The sequence below is a fragment of the Macrobrachium nipponense genome, chromosome 5 (genome assembly GCF_015104395.2).
Source record: "Macrobrachium nipponense isolate FS-2020 chromosome 5, ASM1510439v2, whole genome shotgun sequence".
Classification (NCBI taxonomy): Eukaryota; Metazoa; Arthropoda; class Malacostraca; order Decapoda; family Palaemonidae; genus Macrobrachium; species Macrobrachium nipponense.
The window spans coordinates 91,086,950-91,105,627 of record NC_061107.1 but is presented as its reverse complement, the minus strand read 5'-3'; the positions used below and the strand labels follow the sequence as shown (position 1 = coordinate 91,105,627).

Genomic DNA, 18,678 nt, shown 5'->3' with positions numbered 1-18,678 from the left:
TTTTTTTTTTTTTTTTGCAAACATGGTCCAAAATATGAGATCTATTTATTCTTAGCACCAGGCTGATCTTGCAGCACATCTTACTATTCACATCGTCAATCACTGTACTGCTCGTGGCTGAGAGAGTAGCTACCCCTATTTGTGAAATAAGATCGTCGACCTGCATATTAACCTCATAATTTGGATGCTGGTAGAGATAACCGTATAGTCGGGTGGTTTCCATAGACAGTTATATACTATCCACATGATAGGGGAGTCAGCAATCTCAGCTACTCATTCTTCTTTATCAGCTTTACTATTAGCATGGTACGACCATACCTAAGACTGGTTGCTTGAAGCAAAAATCTCGACATTTTCTCGAAATATCCTATTATAATAGTTATCATAGACAGAAGGAACTTAACCTATTTACAACTGTAGAGAATGAGAAAAACTTTGCCGAAGAAAATTTAATTCTCTCTCCCTCTCTCCCTCTCTCTCTCTCTCTCTCTCTCTCTTCCTTTTGTGTATGTGTGTGTGTGAGTGTCTCCAGACACGGACTCAAATGGCAGAGAAAACCAACACATTTCAGTTGCGTGTTAACGCGTACTTTGAAAACCAAGAATGAATGCATTCCATTGTAGCCAGAAAAGGATTCTTTTGTATTTTTTCTTTGATAAAATATAAGTGTGGTTTCACCGTTGATTGTCTCTTTATTCACTGCGTTATTTCAACGTTTGTTTTAGCATATGTTCTTCATATATATATATATATATATATATATATATATATATATATATATATATATATATATATATATATATTATAGTTCCAGGCGGAATCATTCTAAATTTCTCCAGAGCTCTTAATTTGTATCTCAGCCTTTAGCTCTTCATTCATCCCCATCTAATTTTTTCTTCCATTCCTATTTAATTTAATTCGACTCCTTATAGTGTGAGTATGCTTGCGCGCGCGCCTGTATGTGCGTGTCTTTTTTGTGGGAAGGATTATGTGTACTTTTTCTTATCCTTTAATACTTTGTTCCTATATTTGCCTTTTCATTATTTTAGATTTTCCCCAAAGAAAGATTTGCTTCATGCTACTAGTCTCTCTCTCTCTCTCTCTCTCTCTCTCTCTCAGATCACCTGCTTCTTATTTGATTATTATTATTATTATTATTCTCTCTCTCTCTCTCTCACTCTCTCTCTCTCTCTCTCTCCCAGATCACCTAGTCCTCATTTGTTTATTATTATCCTCTACTTCCACTCCATTTCGCGGCATCAGCAGAAATCCAATAACCAAGCAAATGACCGCAGGCAGACGAAGGCTTGCTAAATGACGCATTTGCATAAGAAAGAGTGACTCATTTAGGTTTCCCGAGGGCGTCTCTTGTCATTTGCTCTATCCAACGCTTCGGCCAAAGACTGATATGAGATGGATTCCGAGAGATATGTTCTTGTTGTTGTTTTTGATTGTTTTTGTTGGATATCCGATGACAGTTTGTACTGCATCGTCACTATATCCTTCACACGCGTTATTTACATTAATTTCTTTTATCAATCTGTTCTTCCCTCCCTCATTATAAAAATTTTAATGTGAAAGCTTAACGCTCAAATATCTAACATTGTTCTATTATAAAAATTTTAATGTGAAAGCTTAACGCTCAAATATCTAACATTGTTCTATATTCTGAGTCTAACATCATTTCAGCATTTCTTGGCATTTTTCTTGCAACGATTTTTGCGTAAATTTTCTCATGAAACCCCTGTAATTTGACTACGCGATTTTTTTGTATAAATGTAATTTTCTGCTCTCATGTAAATAATGTTCTTCATATTAAATTACCTCTTGTGTATTGCATTTCAACACAAAATATAGAACAATAATAAAGTGCCAACCATTAAATTTTGTGCAGATTTATCATAAGTATTTTCTTTCATTATTAGAAATTAAGGTCTCAACGTTTTATTTACTTCACCATGTGCTCGTGAATGGCCAGGGATCCCGAAATAACGGCCGCAGAGAATTGCGGGAATTATCTCGTCCAGCGGTAATGGCGATCAAATTAAACGCCATTCGATCGAACGCCATTTAACTGGTAAATCATTTAATCCATAATTCATTCGGCGCTTTGGCCATAGGACGGTGAAGGCCCACGTGTGTTCAAGGAACCAAGAGTGGATTATTCTGTTAGAACCTCTAGTTAATACAAGGGTGCATATTTTAAACAAGGTATTTAATCTCCACGTACAACGTTCAACATGTAAACAATTCACCGAAGTTTCTTCGGCATAATCGAGTATTCTGTTACACCGAAAATAGATCTATCATCGGTGGTCTCGTTGCCAGCACACGATTGTGGCTAAATTTAACCTTAAAGAAAAAACGACTGAGGCTAGAAGATTGCAATTTGGTATGTTTGATGATTGAAACCAATTTGTAGCCCTTTAGCCTCAGGAGTTTTTCAGATCTGAGGGCGGGCAGAAAAAGTACGGACGGACAGACAAAGCCATCTCAGAAAACTAAACACTGAAGTATAAATTCAAGCATTTATTTTTATTATCCTTTAGGGCGCATATCATATCAAGACATGGTTCTTCGTAAAAAAAAGAAAAGAAAAGAGAGACTTTATCACAGTCTTTTTTAATTCCATTTTCTTTTTTAATGCTTTATTTTTTATAAAATAGGCTCTCCTATTCCTCTCTTTGTCCCCAGCCCTCTCCCGAAGGAACAGCCACTATTTAGTCACATTATATTCTTGTCAACGTCGACGTAGGTACATATAATCTCTCCTTATTATTCACACCTTATATCTCTAGAGTCATGATGTGGAATGAGCCTTTCTCATGCAAAACAGAGGTTTTTTAAAGAACACAGAAAAGGTGGTCTGCAAATTCATTTCTTTCACAGGCTTATAAATATCTCGACACGTTCAGCGCTTTCTAATTACTCACCATTAGAGGGTATCGGTATGAAGGTAATTCACCCCTTAATTGAGCATAATTAGTTTTCCAAACAGCTCTCGCCCCCTGCAATACCTGCCATTCTATCAGGGAAGCCATCTAGCCCATGTTCGTTCAACGCTAGTCAAGCAACTTAGTTTTAGATGACCACCCATTCCCCTGTAATCCCCCAAAGTATCCTTGCTGCCCGCTCATCCGCTGATTATCTTGAGCATCATATTTTACCCGGAGACTCTCATTTCAAAGACGACCCATTTTATCACAGCCATGAGTGCCGGGTAAATGCGCGTTCATGACGAGGTCAACACTGCAACTCACCAGTGGAGTCACGAAAGGACGGAGTGATGAAATAGGGCGTGGTCGAACGTACAGTTTTAGCTGAATTTTCTGTTGACATTTCGTTGCGGTGCCGCTGCTGCTCTTGGTTTTGTTTTGTCTCGTGTTACTTTTCATTTAATCTCTTTTGGTTGTTGGGTGGTGTCATGCTAGTTCTGTCAGGTTTTTTTAGGCTTAGCTGTTTAGTGGAGTAAAGTTACGTTTGTGTGTCTGTGTGTGTGTGTGTTTGTTTTTGGCTGTTGTGTGACAAAGTGTAAGTTGTTATTGGTATATGGCTAGCTTTTAAATTGTTTGGTGAGTGGTATAAAATCTATTTAAGTTGTGTTTAGTCAGCTTCATAGTATATCAATATAAGGGTAGTTTTTTAGGTGTGGTTACAAAGTGGTATATAGGGATCAGTAATGGTGGTTATCAAATTAGCTATCCAGACTGTTGATATCACTGTTGCAACGAAATGGAAAATTTAGGACAATGTATAATTCATGTCACTCTTTCTTCCTTCCCGCAACATTTTACACACAACAGAACATTACCTATATGACAGAATTACTGCATTACGTCTTAAGGACTTTCTTCCCTTGTTTTACTGTACTTGGGATGGTACCATACACTTTCCTAGGAACAAAGCCCTTCCATAATTATACAATTATACGCTCTAATAGACTATGTCAGACAAAGACAGAAAAATGCGAGAAATATGAAACATATAAAAAAATTTCATGTCAGTTGATTGTATACCCAAGTTGTATTCGTGTACTGTTAAGATATTTTGAGCAAAACAGTCATACATTTCTTTGCATTGCTTGCTGCCTCCTTTACTTCCTCTAAGGAACCATAATTTTCCTTTTGCTTATCCTTAAGTAGCTTCGAGCTGTAATTAAGTGTCATTTAAGAAAGAAAACCAAGGAAGCAAAATTTTTTTCGCTGTTGTTATTTTAAAAACCTTCAACTCGCTAATGAATGTGATAAAACAAATTCGAGCAAACTAGACTCTCGTTGGTAAACATGCATTTTTTTCCTGAAGAAAAAAAGAGAGTTTTTAGATTGAATCTATGAGGCAACAATTTCGTTATATTTAAATTTTATTTATTAGAAATTGCTACTTTGGCTTTTTTCAGAAAATTTTTTCCAATAACAAAATGCTGAAATTTTCAAGACTATTTTTGTATTAGGACATAAATTCAACAAAGTGGAATATTTTCTGTGAATCCTGTTCTGGCTAACAAATGATAATTAACCTTTAATATATGTTTTTTCTTTCTTTGCAGACGAACGGCGTGGCAAGATAATAACCTTGCCTGAAGGAGATAATTCACCTATTTAACATCATTGATGTTGTTATGTTTTCATTTGATTAAAAAATAGAATAACACGTTAAAAAAAAAAACTTTTTTTTTATGGTACACGTGAATTTTCGAGTAAGTTGGTTGCTCGGATATGTTTTGCTAATTATTGTGAATACGAGAATACTTTTTCGGCTTTAAATTATTAAAAATAAATCCTTTTTTTTAATACCAGGTATTTAAAAGTGATAAAAATATAACCGGTAAAAACTAAGGAACGACATTTTAAATTTCGATACAGTATTAAGAAGCGAATTCGACGGAAACATTTAGAGTTGATAAAAACATTAAAAACAGTGACTTTGCAAAACCATAAACCTCAGCAGATCTTGGAAATGGTGTGAACACTAATGAGTGATGTAAAGCGATGTAGAAAAAGAACTAATGACTCAAGAAGTAGGGGGAAAATGTAGATCACGAGACGAAATTCTGGAAATTGGACCGGAAGTGAGAGAATCGAATCCCCGCAATCTATGAAGGGAAGGTGACGTTCTTCCTCCACTCTCTTTAATATGTGATGAAGGTCCGCGGGTGGACGTGGGCCACATCATGGCCCGTGGTGGCACTCTGGGCGAGTGTCACCCTCCTGGTGGCGCTGGCATCGCTGGCCGCCCTCTTCACGCCCACATGGTTCGTCCGCCATTCGCCATCGCCGCCCGTGATGTTCGGCGTGTGGGCGTGGTGCGTGGGCGGATTTGACGACCAACGTTGCGCCGCCGTTGGACAGAGCGTATCGGGCAATGACGGAGCATTGCCTTCGGCAGTGTGGGTGATGGTGGGCGCCCTTTACGGCGGGGGCGGGACCCTCCTAGCCGTCACGGGTCTGTCGGCTCTCGTGGCGCCTGTCCTACCCACGACTCACGCCCGTGCAGCCCTCGCCCACGTTGCTGGCAACATACAGGCGGCGGCAGGTAATTTCCTTTCAGTCAGTATTTCCATTCATAAATTCTCCATCCTATAACCCAGAGTAAGTGAATCGGTTCCCTAATGCATCGCTTTTCTTTTCTTTTCTTTTCTTTTCTTTTCTTTACAGCCTTTTGCTAATTTATCTGTAATGCAATGTGAAATTAAATTTTAAGGTTACGTTCACGCAAAAAGTGATTTAGCATCTGCAGGCAGGAGCAGGCTCAAGTTTGAATTTAATTGCCCCTGATTATCAGAAGAGTTAGATATTGAAATTTTAATCTCGGATATTTCAAAGTACCTCCTACTTTGGATAAATCTTTCTGCAAACACTCTAAAAGGAGATACATCGCTCATCAAACGGCAGTAATAGGAAACTGATTTGTTGCCCAATGCATAGCTTTATTAAGATTTAAGAAAAATAAGTTTGAATTATCTGCACATGCAAAATTTTTATAAAATAGCCATTTCTATATTTATGGCGAGACCTGATAGGTTGAATACAGTGCCTCCTCTCAAAGCCTTTTGAGAGTCAAATGCAATCCGTCAGAGAAACATTGCAACAATTCGTTCTTATCAAATGGCTTCGAACAAATGGTTGCTTAAATTTTCATGCTATACAAAACAACGGTAGGGGTGTCGACATATGTAATCTGAGCGTCGAGAGAAACAGTCAACAGCAGGTGCATGTAAATGCCATTTGTATTAGCCTTGATAGGGAGCATTATGAGCCTCTTGATTAGTTTTTAACAGTTGCCATATGTGGAGTTTATCTATTATGTTTAAAATAACTTCATGTAAATAATAGCTTAGGAAATAATTTCTTAACATATAACCATTATGCGTATCTCTAAAATATTGGGCTTGATAATAAAACAAAATAAACGATAGTGCAACACTGGAAACGATCACCAGAAAAATGAGATTATTAAGCATTGCAAATTAATGGTTTTGTCTACATTTATCTCTAGTTGTGGTAATTTAACTTTGAGCAATTTTGGAAAATTACAAGGAGATTGTTCGTAAATATTCTTTTGAAAAGTATAATATCGTACACAGTAATCATGAATGTTTAAAAAAATATTTAAAATCATTTATAAGTAGAACATCGCATAAAGTCCTAAATTAGAGTTTACCTAATATTGTTTCGCATTACAACTGCTGAGTGCAACCCTCACCCGTGTAAATATACTTAGTTACTTGCAAAACAGCTTCAGCTCTCTCATGCTGCGCCTGCGCGATTGGAGCTTTAAATGCCCGCGCCTGCGTAGTAATTTGGCAGATGCGTCAGGGCCAAGATCAAGCTCAAATTTAAAATGCACTAATTCCAATGAGACCCCGTCCAAATAGGAACCTGGAAGTCCCCTAAGGACCGAGTAGGAGTCACGAATACTCGTTATATATATAAATCTGAATATATAATATATATATATATATATATATATATATATATACATATATATATATATATATAATATATATATATATATATATACATATACTATATATATATATATATATATATATATTATACATATATATATATACATATATATACATATATATACCACATATATATATATATATATATACATATATATATATATATATATATATTATATATATATATATATATATGTATAATATAGTATATATATATATATATATATATATATAGTACTAAAGTTGAAGACGGTTGCTTGAAACCAGATAAGCAGCATCAGAGGGTGGAGAGATACCAAAATCCTTTAATCTAATTTATTTCGCTGACGTTTCAGGACCATGTGTCCCATTTTCGAAGCTAAAAATTAAAAGAACAGTACTAAAAACAGACTTAGATTAAAATATGATAAAAAGTTATTTCTTAACAAAATGTAAAGGGAGGTACAAGAGAAGGGAACAGTAATCACCAGTAGTGCTGAAGGCAAAAGCTGAGTGACTGTCAGGGTCCGCTTTGGTTCCGACGGAAACTCAAGAGAGGTACAGAGGAGTTGACGTGGACTGAGTATTTAATTGGGGAACCAGTTGTTTAATAAAAAGAGTTTCGAGTATTGCCAATTGATGTTCGTTTGGAGCTTTGCCCATTATTTTGGAATCCTTGTAATCAATAGTATTGTATTTTGCATTTTTTCCCATGGTCTCTAATACAGGAAAATTCGGGGTTTGATAGTTTGACACCCGTACGATAGCTAACTCCACGATGGGAATCCAATCTTACCTTTAATAACCCCTGGGTGGAGCCCACGTACTTCCCCAGGTCATATCTGGGGCAATTAAACAAATATATGACTCTCGAGGTCATCAAAGGAAGTAGACTCTTCTTATATTTAAACAAGGACTTGATGGTCATTGGGTTACATGGAATCGGTTTTAGGTTGACTGCCGGTAGGTATTTGCTTACAATAAGTGCCAATTCGTGATAAAAGTGTCTATCATAGATTAGGGGGACACTAGCGTACAGAGGTAGTTTTGGTACAGTTGGCAGTTCAAACTGTGGGTGGAAAATATTATTAAGAAATTTTCGCAATTGTTTGTAAAAGAGTTCCGATGGAAAACAGTTATTTACAAAGTACTGATGGAGAAACATAATTTCGTGAAACGTATTCCACCTGGATGTTAAAGTAAATGCCCTGTGGAAGAGAGTAGACAGCGAATTTAACTTGATATTAAAAAAGCAGTGGCTGTAAAAGTTAAAACCCAGACCTAAAAACAGCGGTATTAAAATGTTCGTCAAGTCTAAAAATCGACACATCAAGGAAGGGCAGTTTATTTTCACTTTCATATTCGATTGTGAACTTAATATTTGGGTGCATTTGATTGACAAGTTCTAGGAATTCGTCTGCCCGATCTTTATTTCTAAATAATAGGAATGTGTCGTCAACACCAATTGGCAACACTCGAATCTCTTTTTATTAAACAACTGGTAACTCAATTAAATACTCAGTCCACGTCGACTCCTCTGTTCCCTTCTCTTGTACCTCCCTTTACATTTTGTTAAGAAATAACTTTTTATCATGTTTTAATCTGAGTCTGTTTTTAGTTCTGTTGTTCTTTTAATTTTTAACTTCGAAAATGGGACACATGGTCCTGAAACGTCAGCGAAATAAATTAGATTGAAGGATTTTGGTATCTCTCCACCCTCCGATGCTATACACACACACACACACACACACACATATATATATATATATATATATATATATATATATATATATATATATATATATATAATATATACAAGTAGAATTAACGGTCACTTTTTACCAGATACATATGCAATTGTGATACCCACAATGCGCTCTTAACTTCTTGAATTCTTTGGTCTCTTTTGGATACGCTTGTCACTACAAAGCCTGAAGTTCAAAGAAATTGTGATGTCGGGTACCGGGAAACGAACCCAGGTCCCATAATCACCAAGAGGTCACGATGCCAACCTGACCACGAGAAGGATTAAAAGTCTACTCCCTCTCATACATACATATACCTGTCGTTCTCAGATTTACTTATTTGAGGTGAAATAGACCCATTCTCACCGTCGTAGCCAAGTTGGCATTCATTTTTGTTGCTTTTTTTAGGCTGAAATATATAAACGAAGAATCTACTGGTCATTTTTTTACCAGATACATATGCAATTGTAATAGCCAAATAAGTATATCTGAAAACGACAAGTATATGTATGTATGAGAGGGAGTAGATTTTTAATCCTTCTCGTGGTCAGGTTGGCATCGTGACCTCTTTGTGATAATGGGACCCTAGGTTCGTTTCCCGGTACCCGACATCACAATTTCTTCAAATGTCTTCAGGGTTTGTGGTGATAAGCGTATCCAAAAAAGACCAAAGAATTCAAGAAGTTATGAGAGCATTGTGACTATTACAATTTTATATATATATATGGTATATAATATATGTATATATATAATATATATAATATATAATAATATATATCATTAATATATTAATATTGATATATATAATTCTAATATATATATAATTATACATACGGTGCTTATTGACATACACGACACATACACGATACAATGCACGATACTGTTGTGAATTATCACGAACAACCATGATAATTTTATACTTTTTATGTACTTCAGAGTAATTCATCCATCAGACTTTTGTAATGATATTAAAAGGTGACACGCACTGTTGATTCTGTCATGCAATGGTCACCATATGCTAGTGCATAGGTTCTTCGTAACAATGGTATAATGTACTCCGTCATGCACATACGTGGGCATCTGACTTTCATGCTTTCCTGGCGCCATCTTTTCAGCCAAGAATGTTATCGCCCTGCCACACAGATACACACACAAAAATGAAGAGTAAACGAGAGCTTAAAAACGCATAGGATATAGAGAAGATTGAAGTATATAAATGCCTTGCCCTTTTCTAGGATTTCAAGGACCGGGGCGAATTTTGCGTTAGCAGCACTCAGTTTAACCTATTTTAAATGTATCGGCTTTCCAGCAAGGTCAATGTTTCCAAAACAGAAGAGAAAGACAGTTTACAAACTTAAAACTATAAATGGGGCTATACTTATAACTAAAGTTAAAAAAATTCACTGGAACTGTCAAAGGTTTAATCCCACAAAATATCAAGTGATATTTTGCGATAGGAAATAATAAGTTTCTATAGACAAATGTACCTAAAGAAGAGATTTTGAAATAATTTTTGTAAGTCCTAAATTGAAATGCAAATGCGTTCATTTGACATTTCGCTCTCTCTCTCTCTCTCTCTCATAGGCCCTGGTCTCTCTCATTCTTCTCGTCTCTCTCTCGCTTCCTTCTCTCTCTCTCTTTCTCTCTTTATATATATTTTTATATTTTACATATATAATATAATATATTATATATACATATATATATATATAATATATCTTATATAAATATATATAATATACATATATATATACAGTATTATCAGATATATATGATATATATATATATATATTCTATTATATATATATATATATATATATATCAGTATATATACATATATATAATATATTAAAATATATATATATATATAATATCTTGAATATTATAGATAGATTATCTAATTACATTATATATCTATATTAAAATCTATATATATATATTAATATAATAATAATATATATCGTTATAATATATATATTGTATATGTATATATATTATATATATATATAATATAATCACTGTTAATAAGACATCAACAATTCTATATGAAATGAAACAATGAAGTAAACAATAGTATATGTACGATATTTTAGGTTGTAGAACGATTGGTCTGAAGCCTCCATTCGGTCATTCTGAAAAATCTCATCGCAAAACTGTCCATGTACTTTGCTATGTCTTTTTAATCGGTCAGTTTTCCACTGAAAATGCAAAGTTATAGGCAGTTAAATTTTGATCTCCTATTTATAAAGTTTGCCCTATTTGGGACTTAACTTCCTATAAACAATCTGATAGATCCTTTATTTCACCTAGTAGGAAATACTAGGAATCAGAGCTGGTGTTACAATTAAGGGTTTATCAAGGTTTAAAAAATGTTAAGTTATAGGGGGTGCCCTTTTTGGGAGGATTTTTATAATCAACTGTAATATGCAAATAAACGTTCTATAAATATTAAGGGTCGTAAACAATGTCTGCTTTGTTACTCACGCACTATAAAGCAACAGGCATTAGCGATGTTGTCATATCAATAGCAACAACAATCACTGAATCACTGTCAGCAAGCGCATTTACAAGTATTACTAATCAAATATATATATATATATATATATATTATATATATATATATATATATATATATAACTAACAATAGTTATAAATGTGCTTGCTGACAGTGAGTGATGTTGCTATTCATATATATATATATATATATATATATATATATATATATATATAATATTAATATATATATATATATATATATATATATATATATATATATATATATAGTTTGCAGTAAGAAAGGCAACACAGTAAGATGATTTTAGAAACGTTGAAACTAAAGTATGAGAGAAAACAATCATTAAATGAATAATCGCACGTGCTATTTAGGTTTTTTGCGAATACTATAGTTAAAATGAAACAATCATTCAATAGCAATATAGCTAGAACGCTCACAAAAGAAAATTCGCATTCAAATGAATTCAGTAATCAATAGGAAAGCTTTTTATTCTAAACAAATGTAAATTATTTGTAAAGTTATCGGTAAAATACTGTAACTGAGAATAACCTTGTGAACAACGATTGTACAAATTTACGAAAAAACTTGAAAGCTTCACTACGTACAAGAATATATCGCCAAGTCATGAATAAGAGAGATTACATAATAGTGTATAACATAGAACTCAGAATTTCGCATGCTAGCAAGCAGCTGGGAGCAACCTCTGTCACGTGTGACCACCCGCATTATGAACCGAGTCATGGGCTCCTGCTAGCGTCAGCAGAGTCGCCGCATGTGTGAGCGCTGCCTTAACCTTCCATAGCGCTTTACAAGATTTGAAAGAAAAGCTTTCTAAAAGGATATTAATTTCTACGTTATAGTATAATATTTTGACGAACAGAGGGACAGAGAATGACATGGGAACATGCAGAAGGTATGGTATAACATTTTGACGAACAGAAGGACAAATGACATATGAACAGGCAGAAGTTATAGTATAACATTTTGACGAACATAGGGACAGAGAATGACATGGGAGCAGGCAGATTTAAGTTGACGATGTTCTATGCCAACTGTTCTACTCCTACTTCAAACTTTATTACTTAACTAACCTTAATTTCTGTAATGAAATTAAGGTTAGTTACAAATATCGATGCAAAAATATATCAACATTTACTGAAAGACGTCTCTGGCATTGAAAAGGATAATTTACAGTGACTTGTCGGTTGTAGAATTCAAACCACTGAAAGCAACGCTAATGATTACGTTTTAAAAATTCTGCACCTGGAACCGACATAAGAAATTAAAAACTGCTTCCAACGTAATCACCTACGCTTACTGTTTCGGAGAAGAAGCTCGTTAATTTACTATTCACGAACACAACTTCCAGATCAAACCATGTAATTCTTCCAAGTATGCAATTTAAATTTTTTCCTTTTTTTTTTTTTGCGACTCTTGTCATAGAATCCGGTTCCTAAATTACACAGCATCAAATTACGGGAACTTGACGTGGCTTCGTTCAATAAATTACCCTTCTCTTCTCCGTAATGAATCTGAATGAATGCTCCTTGCTTACTAGTTAATGCTTTGGTGCGCAGTAATAGACTGTCTAATAATCCATGGCTTATCTTGGTAATGCTAGTTGTGGTAATAGTTATTACCTTTGATTATTCACATATATAGCTGCTGTTATTTGCGTAATCGTAACTTTTACACGGCCATTAAAACTATTTCTGCTAACACAAAGCTGTTGTTTTTTGTTATCGTTCTTATAACGTCGCTGTTGTTATCGTTAGTGTCAAAACTACTCTCATTATACCAATCTCTAGTTCCACATAGTAGTAATCATTGTGATACCATAGATATTGCCGTTGTTAATCTCATCATTCGCATATAATATTATGATCATTATACCTATCTCTAGTAAATATAGTAGTTATCATTTGTTATTACTGATCTTGCAATCATAATAACCTCTTTTTTAAGATAGCTGTCATATATTGGTGTGATGTAGTTATCACTATTGTTATCATTGCCTGTATTGTGCTGCAATAATAACTTGTTGTTATGGTTAATATGGTGAAAATACTGCGCCGATCACTATACCTATCCACTAATGTTAGATAACAGTTATTGTTTAGCTCTAGTTATGATTATTGTTGCCATAACTTTCATTACCGTTTCCTGTACTGCTATTGCTCCTGTAGTAATAAATAAAGTTATGGTAAATATGATGAAAATAGGAAGAACACCGCTGGGAAGGCCAAGAACGAGCTGGATAGACGTGATTGTCAGAGATCTTGAAGAAGAAATCCAGAACCTAGAGGAAACGAGGGAAACGGTTCAGGATAGAGACAGACGGAGAGAGGAACTGTATCAGCCTTATGCCACTGGCCAGTGGCGGGAAGATAAAGTAAAATAAAGTATGATGAAAATACTGCGACGATCACTATACCAATCCACTAATGGTAGATAACAGTTATTGTTTTGCTGTAGCTATGATTATTGTTGCCGTAACTGCTGTTATCGTCTCCTGCACGACAAAACAGCGGAAAGCAAAGAGGGTGCACATATTCAGGCCCATTAGCCCTTATCTTCATGGCGCTCGAGATAGGCATTCCAAAACGGCCCTTAAAGCACCTGGCACCCGACGGCAACAATGCCAGACAATAAAAGCAATAACATTCTACTCAGAGGAAAAGAAACACGGTCACACGATAATAGAATTTTATATCCCCATCTGCCACACCACTGCAGGGGTCAAGGCGAGGTCCTCTGCTCCTTCTCCTTCCCACCCTACCCCACCCCCTCCTTTGCAGACTTTGCAAGGATTCTTGCAGAGGGTTGCATAAGGTCCACGTCTCTCTCTCTCTCTCTCTCTCTCTCTCTCTCTCTCTCTCTCTCTTATTTCCGTTCTTCTGCAGTGTCATATTAAGCGGAGGCTGAGGGCTATTGGACGTCATAAAATGGGACAGCATTATCAGATTTTCACTTAACTCATTTATCCTATAGTTCTATTATATTTGATTTTTATACTCTCTCGCAAGGTGTGACGTTCTCCTTCGTGACCGGCAGTAAGATAGATTTTCAAAGGAGTTTGGGTTGCAAAGAAGGCACTGCTTAATTTTCAGTTGGTCTCTTCTCTTAACCGCGTCACTGTAATCTATGTAATTCGTGTTTACTACACTCCTTACTTAAATAAGTGTGATCTTTACTCACCTTATTCAAAATTAATTTTTCTTCGAGCTCACTATAGAGGGTGTGAAATCCTTACTTTTCTGCAGAAGTGGCAAAACCAAAAGACCTATCGGTGGACAATATCCAGGATCCTTGATATTAGGTCAGCTGAGCTCTAAGGTCAACATGGTACGCCCAGTGCTTCCTCTCTTTTCGCTCCAACCCCCAACCCTAACCTCACAACCCTCTCCATCTCAAGGGCGGTCGAACCATGAGGAGTTAATGGGAGATCGTAAAAAAAGGATCCGAGACGACAGGCCAGAGATAATGAGAAGAAATCTCCAAGAACTCCTAAAGTCTGGATTATCGATGCTTTTGGCCAGATGTCATGGCATGCGCAGTGCTTTATTGCGTTTGGAGGAGCAGTTGGGCCTCTTTAATTCAGTTTGTCTTCTTCCAGACATAAGAATGTTTGTTCTCTTTTTTTTACCTACAGGCCTTTTATTAAATATTACATATGCCATCACTTAATCTTTCATGTTACTTCCTTAGTTTCAGCTTATTTCAGCGCCAAGAGAATACTAAATTCGGTCTTATTTTGGTTGTTTCATAAACTTTGAGAAAGTAAGGTACTTCAAGGGCATTCAATGAAAAAGAAAGTCAACAACCCGTTACAGCAAAGCCATTGGTATAAATAGGCTAAAAATTTATAACTAACCTCAAAGCTTCTTTTTTTCTGTACCCTTTTTTTCCGTACAGAAAAAGTTTTATTCTTTAACATTATAAAACCTTAATTTTTGTTCAAGTCATCATAGTAGGGGCGAGTAACAATATATGCCTATCCAGACAAGCTATGTGAAAAGAAAAAGCATGTCTTTAGATTTCTTGTTAGAGGACAAGAAATAATGCCACAATTTATTTTTAGCTTTTCTCCAGATAGCACTCATTTGTAACCCGAGTAGAAAGCAGGAGGGTTGGCCTCTGTATCAGAGGAATCTTAGACCAGTGAGAGATTATTTGCTAGCATCACATTCCCAAGGTCACCACTCACGTCACTGTTACAAATTATCACAAGAATCCCAGAACACTTTCTTGTGGAACACCTGAATATACGCTCAGACTCCTTTTATCATCAAGATGGGATTCTCAGTATTTTGATATTATAAAATAAATTGCATGTATATATATATATATATATATATATATATATATATATATATTATATAATATATACATATATATATATATATATTATATATAGATATATATTGTTTGATTGTGTGCTTTTAAAGAAAAGGAGATTCATATGAGAATAATCCACAGCAGCATAGTATTATTTTGTTAGCAACTGCATAATCATCCCTGACGTAGTAGAAACAGCAACAGTTAGAAGCGCTCCATTTCAAAGAATTATCAAACAGACTCGCACAGCAAAGGAGAATGAAGGAAGGAAACGAGACTCGACAAGCAAGGATAACGACGCCTGTCTTCCTCCTCAAGGCTAAAATGTGATGCCTTGCATAAATTCACGAGCAAATAAACGACGGTACATACACCGTCCAGGTATGTCTGACAAGGCCGTATATATCTCTCTCCCGTTAAGCACGTCTCCACTTTTTCTTTCCCTAAGCCTACCGAAGGATTAGGCCTACTCATAACCGGGTGGACAAAGAGAGACGTCCGTTCCAGTTCTGGGTTTTATGAATTTATGGCTTCCCGCCTAAATAGTGTAATCAGTTTTCGTGTCTCGGAATTTCCACCTTTTTCCCGTTTTTCCTTCGTCTTTGGATAAATTATGAGAACAAAGTGTAATTCGGCGTGAAGTGTTTCCGAGTAAGGTACGTGTGGATTCCCGTTTTCTTTCTGTCTTCTTCTTCTTCTTCTAGCTTAGGAAAACAGACCGAATTCATTCCAGCTTAGCTCGCTTTCTCTGCCCATTTAATCATGCGGGCACATATTTATCTCGAAGTCTGAAACAAAATAACGCCCCGCAAAATCAGAAGAATTTTCTGACTTCATTTGTCTTCTCTGACAAATTGTATGCTTCTTATGAAATACCCTCTGGAATATTCGATGTAGTGCCATCTGATATTGTAGTAAGTTATATATGAAAGAGTTGGCATAGGTTGATCACTGCCCATAAAAAACGTGTTTTATCATTTGCAATAAACAGGATAATCTTGAAAACTGAGTCTCTCTCTCTCTCTCTCTCCTCTCTCTCTCTCTCTCTCTCTCTTCTCTCTCAGATCACTTAGTTTTCATTTGATTATTATTATTCTCTACTGCCACTCCACAGCATCTGTCACCCACTCACCCCCCCCCCTCTCTCTCTCTCTCTCTCTCTCTCTCTCTCTCTCTCTCTCTCTCTCTCTCTCTCTCTCTCTGCCATTTAAAGAAAATAACAGAGTAATTCCTTTTTCTTCCAGTTTTCGTGTGATGCTATTTAGGACACGAGCATCATAATCTCATTTAGCATAGTGTGCGCCACCCTCATTTTATTCTTAATTCATAATGCATTTCGGGAAATTCTTTTCGCTTTAAATTAGCCCCGGTAACTTGAGGAACAGGGAGAAGTCAGGGGGAAATTAAAGAAATTATGAAAATGTAATTGTACCGTCAGCTGGAAAATGTTTAGTTCTGCTGGAAAGACCTACAGTTATTTTTGCATAATGGTTTCGCTATTATTATTATTATTATTATTATTATTATTATTATTATTATTATTATTATTATTATTATTATTATTATTAGTTCTGCCGGTAAAGAAGAAGAATAATAATAGCGGAACTAGAAAATATTATTATTATTATTATTATTATTATTATTATTATTATTATTATTATTATTATTATTATTATTATTGCTTAGAAATTTAGTCTCGTGAAAACCAGTTTGTGCAATAAAAATCCCTAGTTATATAGTATTGCAGTTTACTACATAATTATGGACTTTTATTACACAGATTATTATTTTTTATTTTTTTTATTTTTTTTTGGGGGGGGCCGTTTATCAGAGTCCTCCAATTCGACTGGGTGGTATTTATAGTGTGGGTTCCGGGTTGCATCCTGCCTCCTTAGGAGTCTATCACTCTTCTTACTATGTGCGCCGTTTCTAGGATCACACTCTTCTGCATGAGTCCTGGAGCTACTTCAGCCTCTAGTTTTTCCAGATTCCTTTTCAGGGATCTTGGGATCGTGCCTAGTGTTCCTATGATTATGGGTACAATTTCCACTGGCATATCCCATATCCTTCTTATTTCTATTTTCAGGTCTTGATACTTATCCATTTTTTCCCTCTCTTTCTCTTCAACTCTGTTGTCCCATGGTATTACGACATCAATGAGTGATACTTCCTTCTTGATTTTGTCAATCAACGTCACGTCTGTTCTGATACCATAGTCCCAGAGGATCTTTGCCTGATCGTTTTCTATCACTCCTTCAGGCTGGTGCTCGTACCACTTATTACTGCAAGGTAGCTGGTGTTTCTTGCACAGGCTCCAGTGGAGGGCTTTTGTTACTGAATCATGCCTCTTTTTGTACTGGTTAAGTGCAAGTGCCGGACATTCACTTGCTATGTGGTTTATGGTCTCATTTTTCGTATTGCACTTCCTACATATGGGAAAGATGTTATTTCCATCTATCGTTCTTTGAACATATCTGATCTTATGGCGCTGTTATCATTCCTTCAGTTTCCTTCTTGAGCTCTCCCCCCTGTAACCATTGCCATGTGTCATCGCTAGCCAGTTCTGTAGTCTGTCTCATGTATTGTCCGTGCATTGGTTTGCTGTGCCATTCCTCTGTTCTGTTGGTCATTCTCCTGTTTCTGTATATTTCTGGGTCTTTGTCTACTTTTATCAGTCCTTTATGCCATGCACTCTTGAGACACTCGTCTTCACTGGTTTTCAGATATTGCCCCAGTGCTCTGTTCTCGATGTTGACGCAGTCCTCTATGCTTAGTAGTCCTCTCCCTCCTTCCTTTCGTGTTACGTATAGTCTGTCCGTATTTGCTATTGGGTGTAGTGCTTTATGTATTGTCATATGTTTCCTAGTTTTCTGGTCTAGGCTGCCAAATTCTGTCTTCGTCCATTCCTGCGCTGTATCTGATTACTGGTACTGCCCATGTGTTTATGGCTTTTATCATATTTCCGGCGTTGGGTTTTGACTTGAGTATCGCCTTGAGTCTCTGCATATATTCTTTCCTGATCGTGTCCTTCATCTCTTGGTGTTTTATATCCCCTCCTTCCATTATTCCCAGGTATTTGTATCCTGTCTCACCTATGTGTTTGATGTTGCTCCCATCTGGTAGCTTTATCCCTT

General features: G+C 35.9%; 1 protein-coding gene across 5 annotated transcripts in view; it reads left to right on the top strand.

Moving 5' to 3' along the window:
• The window catches only part of LOC135215504 (LHFPL tetraspan subfamily member 7 protein-like), a 93,815-nt gene that overhangs the window by 45,173 nt on the left and 29,964 nt on the right, over positions 1-18,678 (top strand). For 4 of the 5 annotated variants that reach the window (XM_064250304.1, XM_064250303.1, XM_064250302.1 and 1 more), the window contains exon 2: positions 4,797-5,532. In XM_064250304.1, the coding sequence (XP_064106374.1) occupies positions 5,139-5,532 (394 nt within the window). In that variant the 5' untranslated portion in view covers positions 4,797-5,138. Of the gene's footprint in view, positions 1-4,546; positions 4,697-4,796; positions 5,533-18,678 lie in introns of all 5 variants that reach the window. The other variant, XM_064250300.1, reaches the window with a different exon arrangement.